Here is an 8272-nt window from a genome sequence, read left to right as displayed (position 1 = left end):
ACGGGATGAGCGAGGCTGCCGTGTCCCGCGTTCACTCTGCTGGGAAGCCTCCCTCTGCCGCCGGAGCGGACGCGAGCTGCTGTCCGACGCCGCGCTCGTTCAGCCGCATCCGGAAGGGGGGTGAAAGCCGAAGCGGCGGGTTGCTGCCGGGGAAGAAGGAAGGAAGGAAGGCTGGAAACGGGCCGCCGTGCTTGCTCCGGTGCTGGAAGCGGGGGGCCGAGGCGGCGCGCCGGGCCCGGGGTGGAGCTTGTCCGTCGGCTCAGGGCTGGCCGGCGTTCCGGCATTGGCCCGGAGCGGCGAGGGAGGGAGCAGAGCGCCGGCTGGATGCGGCTCGGCGCAGTCGGCCACGAGCGAGCGAGCGGGGAGGACGGGAGGAAGACGAGGGCGGTGGTGAGTCGCGTGTCTCCGCAGATGCGTCGGGTTTTCTCGTGCGACAGCGGCATTTCCCTACGGAGAGAGGGGGGGAATCCCGGCTGCCGGAGTGCGTCAGCTCCGCGGCCTCTGGAGCGACGCTCCCAGGCCCGTCACGCCAGACCGTTTTCCTTCCCGTCTCCGGATTCAGCCTCCCTTCCTGGCTCTGCCGTTTCCCAGCTGGCAAAACACGGCTCATGCCTGGAGCGATGCGGTGGCGGGGGGGGGCACCACTTTTCCAGGCTGGGAAGGAAGTTTTTACAGCTCCGGTTGCTGCTGTCACGTTTTCCTCCGCCGGCGCGGACCCACAAATCTGGTCCTGAAATCCCATCGCACCGCTTAGCTCATCCCAGCTGCTCGCTGCCGGCTCCTGAACCTCCGCAGCATTTGCTTTCCCAGCGGGTGAATTCGGGAACGAGCAAAGCTCGCCCGGCGCTGAGCTGGGACGTGGGGGGTTTTTTTCTTAACGGAGCAGGGCGGAGGCAGAAGCAAATTCTCGCCGAAACCGACTCCGGCCTATTTTAAATTCGGAGGGGAATCGCTGACGTATTCGCTATAAAAAGATCCGATTGCCTCCCCCCCTTTTTTTTTTTTTTTTTTGCTACCGATCCGGCTCTGCCCGGTAATTTTAGCAACCGGCTGCGAAGTTTCTACCCGGCCGGGGATTAAATTAGCCAAGTCGAGAGCCTCGAAATCGATATCGCGCTCCGGGAGCGGGAGCGGCCGGATCCTCCCCGGCCGGAGCGGGGCTGGGGGAAGGATGGCGGCGTAAACGCGCAGAAGGGCCGGGCGGGTTTCGAAGCGCCGAAGAGATCCGTGACGGACTTTGGCTCCGAGACGGCGATGTGCCGGAGCGACCTGTGCCCTGCTCCCGCCCAGCCCCATCTGCTTCCGAGGAAGATGGGAAGCAACTCGGAGTGGGTGATTAAAGCTTCCCCCCTGCCCCCATCCTGAGGGAATTCCCGGCTCTCGCACGGGAAGGGCTCGGCTCGCACGTTGGCTCGGCTTGTTGTCGCTGGGTTTGAGCTGTCGCTCTGGAAATTTTTCCAGGGAAGGGTTTCAGGCTGGAGCCGCTCCGGTGGGAATCGGGGCAGGGAATGCCATGAAGCTCCCCGGGTGAAGGGGGAAACTGAGGCACAGAGCCGGGCCGTGATGCGCGGCCCCAACCACCGCGGTTTCGTGCGCCAGATTTCCTTCGCTCGGAGCGCGGCTGTGGATTTTCCTCCTCCCCCTTTTTCATCCGTGATCGTCGCTCTTCTCCCGCTGTCGATGTTTTCCCAGGCAGGGAAAACGAGGCGTTTTTCTGCCGTTTAATAGCATTTGACGATCCGGCTGGCAGGAGGCGCCGGCTGTGGGAATAGCTGCTCCGAACTCGCCTCACCTGCCAGCCAGGACACCGGCACGTGGCGGCATCCGACGTCTTTCCCACGTGGAGACGAAACCAGCCCTTCCGCTCCAGATCGAGACTCCGCCGGGAGCTTTTTCTCTCTCTTTTTGCCATTTCGGGGATTAGCTCTTCCCTTGCTGGAAGCCGGCGGATGTTTCTCTGCACGGAGGCGGCTGAGCCCGGCGAATCTCCTCCGATCATCTGCTACGTCGCGGCGTGTTTTCATCCGCCAGGGAAAGGGTTGCTCCGGGCCTGGTGCCTCTCCTGCACCGGATGGGCTTGGAATCGGCACAGGATGCCGGCGTGGGAGACGCCAGCTCATTCCGCATCCTGCGATAACCAGGAGAGACAAATTATTCCCTACGGATTTCCATGCGGGCAGTGCTGGGCAACACGGGCCCAGGTCGGAGCAGCGCCTGACGCATCTGCTGGGCTTTTCCGGCTGCTCCGAAAGGTCCAGATTCCCTGTCCCACCGTTTCTCCCGCTCGGGAAGGGGACGCGCATTCATCTCCTGAGCGAACATCCTTTTTTTTCCGCACCCGGCTGCAAAGGTGAAACTTTTTTATCCAGGAGGACATGTGCAGCCATCTAGCAGCTGCTGGAAAGAGCCTGGAATGAGGAATCTCTTCCCAAATTTTCCTTTTCTTTTCCTTGCTCATGCATCCGCCGGCACAAGTCTTTCGCCCTCCTCTCTCAGGTGTGTTTTTCCACAAGATTTTCCCCGGGGCCCAGCTGCGTTTTACCCCGGTGATTTTACTTTTTCCCCTCTCGGCTGATCTGATTCCACCTGTTACCTCCCCCTCGAAGCCGAGCGATCGCTGCCTTGGGATTTGCCCCCCAAAAAAATCAAGGAAAAGGAGCAAAATTGGGGAGAAGGATATAAAAAAGGAGCCCCGGCAAGGATGGACGCTGTCACCGCCATGACCTTGCGCAACCGGGGGACGAATTAGAGCTCCGTAACGAAGCCGGAGAGCGAGGAAGCCGCTGGGGCACCGCCCCGGGGAATACACCCGCCGCCGGAGCGCAGGAAAGAGGCCGCGCGGACGCTCGGAAACGCTCGAGAGGAAGAGAGGCGGGAGCGACCGGCTTCGTTTTCCCCGGCGGTCGTTAACGCTTGTCCTCGCTCGCTTGATTTCCGGCCTGTTAATCTCTGTCGATCGCCGAGGCGGTTCGGGAGCGGCCGCCCTCTGTAAGTCCCCGCGAGCGGATCGAGAGACGAGCTTTACGCCGGGGCGGAATTGCGGGATATCGGTTAAAGCTTAACACGAGCCGGGAAAAGGGGGCGGATATCGCGGAGCTGTTCCGCCGAGCGCGAACGGAAACGCTCGGAGAAGCGCTAAACCTCGCGCTTCAGGGCTTGAGTCGATCCCTAAAGCGCTGGAGACCGTCAGGGTTCCTCGGATCTTCTTTGGAAGCCTGCGGCGGTGGTGCTGCCTGGAAGAGGGGAGCTGCGAAAAGGCGGTGGCGGCACAGAGGGAAGAAATAATCCGGTCTCCGCATCCTCCGGGATGGTGGGACGAGTCCTGCTTCGGGTCCACGAAGCGCCAGCTTTCCATCACAGGCGGCTCGTGAACGCCGGGAGCTTCCGCCGCCGTTAAAATGAGGAACGAAACGGATTTATCGGGCGCCAACGCTCCCAAGGAAGGGGGAGAGTCGACCAGCGGCGGGACGGCTTGTCCGCAGGGGTCAGGGCATCTCCCGGCGGAGGCTTGGAGAAGGTTGGGCCTCTGCGTGCACGCGAGGCTCCGGCCCGGATCATAACGGAGGGCAGGGAATGCTTTGGGCACCGTGCAAGCGGAAAAGGAGAACGATTTTGGGTTTTTTTATGATTTTTTTTCCCCATTTTAATACTCGAGCGACACCCGTCGCGTTGCAGGAGCTCCGGGATGGGCCCGCGGAGGAATCCTCTATTTTAAAGACAGGGAAACTGAGGCACGGAGCAGCTTAAAGCGACATGCCCGAGGCGGGAGAGCCGTGCCGTTCCGGGCTCTCTCCGTGAGGCAACACCTTCCGCCCGGAAACAAATTTCCGGGGAGATAAGCACGGAAGGTGTTTATCTGTAGGGAGCTGCTGGCGGAAGCCGGGAGTCCCCATCCCTGCATCCGTTCCGGGGGTCCCCACCTCAATTTCGGGGGGGCCTCGCGCCCTTCCCGTGATCCCTGCGCGAAGTGGGATCACAGCCGGAGCAGGGTTGGACTCGCGGGGGAGTTTTTATCCGCAGGGAGGGAGTTTTGCGGGGGGAAAAAAGCCCGTTTCCTTCCCCAAAAGGGAAGGGAGTGTTTGAGCTGGGAGGAGAGCGGTTCCCCACCCAGGGCCAGATGGCCCGTGTCACCCCGCTCCCGACCCCGGAGCGCTTTTTCCTGCAGCAAAGCATCTGCCGCTGCTTTTTTTTCCCTCTTTTCCCCCCTTTCTCTCCGCGCAGGCTGCCGCGAATCTCCTCTCGCAGCGCGCTCTCCCGGGACGCCCGGATTTTGTTGCCCGTGAACCGTATCGGAGTGTTTTAAACGTGGTTTTTAACTCGGGATCTTCCGTCGAACGCTGAGCAACAGCGGCGCGGTGAGTCGTTCCCCCCCACCGACGCGTAGAAACAAACGGGGCGCAGAGCAAAACGGCTCCGGTCGGAACGCGACGCTGCCGGATGAGGAGCGAGGACAAGCGCCGCGCAGCAGCGGAGAGACAGCGGAGCCGGACCCGTTCCCGCTGCGCTCATCTCGCGGTCACGCCAGAGCCGTTTGGCACCGGAGGGACCTCGCTTCGAGGCGGCGCTGCAAGAAAACACGGAATTAAGTTATCGGGTTTTTTCGCTTCTCCGAGCGGCAGGTTTCCGACCTCTTCCCTGCCCGTCTTGGATCGTGGCAGCTTGTTCACTGCGCAGACCCTTTCCCGCTGCGCGCTGGTGACACCCCAGGTCTTTTCTCCACTCCCTTTGCTTGGGGGTGCTGGAAAACTCTGGGAAAGGGATGTCGAGGCTCCTTCTTGTCCGCCAAAAACTGTATTCCCTTTACTTTCGGGAGCAGGCGATGCTTTCCCAGCCTGCGCTGCCGGAAAACGACCTTTCCGAGGCGTCTTTTTCCCTCCATCTTCGCCGCCATGGCTTTAGCACCAAGGTGAAGGGGCTCTGTCCCCTGTCCCTGAAGCCACCGGGAATTTTCCCAGCAATTTCGATGGCTCCCTGCACCGGGAATTAGCCCCGGTGCCTGCGTGCTCGCCTCTGTCCGCCAGCAGAGCCCGCTGGGCTTCCAGGCCAGCTTGGAACACTGCTGGGAAAGGGAGGGGAGAGGGATTTGGGCTCGCCGGCGGGAGCAGGTGCCGTTCGACGGAAGCGCTCGGAGGGGCCGTGCCGGGCTGGGAGAAGCCAACCGGGAAGCGGCCCCCCAGCAGCGACCGGAGCTTGTCTCGCGGCGCCAGGCTTCCTCTGCCGGCCGTTGTCCGCGACTCCCGAGTCCTAAGCCGAAAACGTGGAACGTTTCGGGGATTTTTTTTTAAGGCGTTACGTGCCCGGCGGAAGGTCCCGCGCCGGAAAGCTGCTCTTGCCGCGAAGCCGCAGCGGTTTCCGGTGGCCATCGCGCTTTCCTGGCTGTGGCCCCTCCGGGATAAGCTGTGCCCGGCTGCATGCCATGGTTTTTCCCGTCTCGGAAGCACGGGATGGGGGAGCTGAGCGGGATGAGTTTTCCGGGGTGGCTCGGTAGGGCGGGAGATGCATCTGGCCAGCCGAGGTTCGATCCGATTCGATTCGGATCCCTGGCGGAAAGCAGCTTCCCCTGGTCCCTTCCCGCTGCAAGGGCAGCTCCGCTGGCGTCTTCTCTGCATCGGACGAACGAGCCGAATCCCGCAAAACTGGGCTTTTTCCGCAGCTGTCCTGGAAAAAACCCTCGCGGCGCCAGGGTGCCAACGGCGCTTTGGCAGCGGGATTAGTCCCGGGGCTGCTCTCTCGCTGACGAAGGGATTTGCGCGAGCCAGCGTCTCATCCGTAATTAATTTTTCAGCCCTGACGATCTTTTCCGGCTACCTCTGACCTCCCCTGCGCTGCCGTAAATGGAATTAACGGAACAGCAGCGCGGCGTAAAGCGCCGCAGGATCGGGGCGCTTTGGTGCGGCCGCTCCTCATTCGTCCTTACTTGGGTCTTGTTTTACAGGCGAGGAAACGCAAGCGCAGCGCTCGGCACGGAAAAGCGGACGCATCTGGAAAAAAAAAAGAAGGGAATAAACTATTTCCCGTCACCGGCGGAGGTAGGACAAGGCCTCACATGTGGGGTTTGGCGCTCGGAAAAGCTTTCTAATGATAAAAAGAGAGGGAAGGATTCAGGCATATATATATATATATATATATATATATATATTATATATATAAATAAAAGTGTGTGTGTGTATATATATATATATATATAAAATATATATATATATACATATTTTTATATATACATAAACCTTATTTAAGGTTATTTTTATAGCAGCGTCCGGGCAGAGCCGGGGCTCGGCGCGCCGGACGATCTTCGTCTCTAAAAAGCTTTAATCGTGCATCGTATTTGCAGCCCGCGTTAGATCAGACCCCATTTTTTTGAGGCACAGAAATGGGTTTTTTGGTGTTTTTTTCCCGGCCTTGCAGAGGAAATTTGGCAAAGGCTCAAAACGCACGTGCCGGTTTTAGAGAGGAGCGTTCGGACAGCATAAAATCCATTTATGCCCTTAAGCGGGGGGGTTTCCTCTAGCGAGGCGCCTCCTGAGGCCGCGTGTGACGTTCATTATCGCTGTAAAGGCCCGTTCTTGCTTCTTTTCCCCTGGAATCGCTGCCCACGATTGCCAAAACCTTGCTCCCGCAGCAAGGGGCCTCCTAAAAGTCGCTGTTGCGCCATCGGAATTGAGCGAATATGACTAACGGGGGGGGGGGAACCCAACTTCCTCCCCCGCAACTGTAATTTTTTTTAGCTTTTCTCAGGGTGGAGCCGCGTTCGGGCTGCGCCGCGGGGAAAATTCCTATCGCTCGACGCGCAAAACCTCATCTCCGGGGCTGGAAAAGCCGCTCTGCAGAGCGGCGTTCGCCCGACCTTTCCCCGCGCCCCGCGCGCAGCCCCTCGCTCCTTCCCCGCGCGGCTCCCTTCGAGCAGGAATCCTCCCGGCTCCCCAACGCTTCCCCGAGGAGCTCGCGCTCGGGGCAGTTTGGCAGACGAGCTCGGGAGAGCTTTAAGCGCCTGGAATTAATTACCTGGCTCGTTTCGTTATCGATAACGCAGCCAACGAACTTCAGATAGAGCGGCTGAGAGTCTGGAATTAATTTCCTGGGACGTGTTTACACCGAGCAGCTTTGTCCTGAACGTTACACCCGGCTCCTAAACGCGTTTTGGGTTTTTTTTTCCCCTCCCCTGTCTTTCGCAGATCGTTTTTTAAAGCCCGCGTTGCTCGGATTAAGGACGACGAGCGTGTCGGGGCGGAGGCTCCCGGGGCGGCGCTGAGCGCGAGCCGGCTTTGCTCCTCGCCGAGATGTCCGCCAAGGTGCCGATTTACCTGAAGAGGGGCGGCCGCAAGGGCAAGAAGGAGAAGCTCCGGGATATCCTCTCCTCCGACATGATCAGCCCGCCGTTAGGGGATTTCCGGCACACGATCCACATCGGGAGCGGCGGCGAGAGCGACATGTTCGGCGACATCTCCTTCCTGCAGGGCAAATTCCACCTGCTGCCGCGGAGCGCCGGGAGCCTGGACTCGGAGCGGGAGGGCCCTTACGCGGCGCCGTTCGAGTTCGCGCGCGCCGCCACCGTCTCCGGCCGCCAGCCGCGGCCGCCGTCGCCCGACGCCTCCTCTCCGCTCCTGAAAAACGCCGTCTCCCTGCCGGCCATCGGCGGGCCGCAGGCGCTGACGCTGCCCGCCGCTCAGGCGCCCCCCAAACCGCCGCGGCTGCACCTCGACGACAAGGCGGCGCCGGGGGGGGACGACGGCCGCCAAACCGCCGCTTCCGCGCCGCATCCCGGCGCCCCGCTTCCGCGCCGCGGTGGCCCCCCCAACGGCTTCGCGGAGGAGCGGGCTGGAAGCGAGCCGTTCCCGTCGCACGCCGGCTCCCTGCTCTCCCTCCACGTCGACCTGGGGCCCTCGATTCTGGAGGACGTGCTGCAGGTGATGGAGAAGCACCAGGACGAGAGAGGGGGCGGCCCGATGTGGGATTCGGGCAGGCAGGAGGTCTTGACGTGAGAACGGCGAGGGCCGAGGCGACGAAAAGACTGCGAAATATAGAATTTAGGTGTTTTTCCTTTTCTTTTTCCCCCCCCAAGCGGCTCTTGAATCGCCGGGAGCACCCCGAACTCGTGGATTTGACCCTGCGCGAAGCTCGTCGTCGCTAATCGGACGCTGCCCCGCTCGTGGGAAGGCGCCGTTTGCCCGCGCGAACGGGACGCGAGCGTTTCTTCCCGGCGCCGCTTTCCGCAGACCTCCGGATAATCCCCCACCAAAAGGAAGGGAAAAACAAAGCCGCAAAGCCGAGACGA

General features: G+C 61.0%; 1 protein-coding gene across 4 annotated transcripts; it reads left to right on the top strand.

The window, feature by feature from the left end:
* The first annotated feature begins 81 nt into the window (after positions 1-81).
* CDC42EP2 (CDC42 effector protein 2) lies at positions 82-8054 on the top strand. 4 transcript variants are annotated; one of them, XM_067314795.1, is made up of 4 exons: positions 82-390; positions 4222-4355; positions 5936-6029; positions 7173-8054. In XM_067314795.1, exon 4 carries the CDS (start codon positions 7278-7280, stop codon positions 7977-7979), a length of 702 nt encoding a protein of 233 aa, XP_067170896.1. In that variant the 5' UTR covers positions 82-390; positions 4222-4355; positions 5936-6029; positions 7173-7277; the 3' UTR covers positions 7980-8054. The 4 variants fall into 4 exon arrangements, with proteins under 4 accessions (XP_067170896.1, XP_067170898.1, XP_067170899.1 ...); XM_067314797.1 differs by lacking the exons at positions 82-390; positions 4222-4355 and adding an exon at positions 1049-1328; XM_067314798.1 differs by lacking the exon at positions 82-390 and having other exon boundaries at positions 1370-4355; positions 6726-8054.
* Positions 8055-8272: the final 218 nt, after the last annotated feature.

This window comes from Apteryx mantelli, chromosome 37 (assembly GCF_036417845.1).
Source record: "Apteryx mantelli isolate bAptMan1 chromosome 37, bAptMan1.hap1, whole genome shotgun sequence".
Taxonomy (NCBI): domain Eukaryota; kingdom Metazoa; phylum Chordata; class Aves; order Apterygiformes; family Apterygidae; genus Apteryx; species Apteryx mantelli.
Note: the sequence above shows the minus strand (reverse complement) of the source record. Positions and strands in the feature narration are given on the sequence as shown.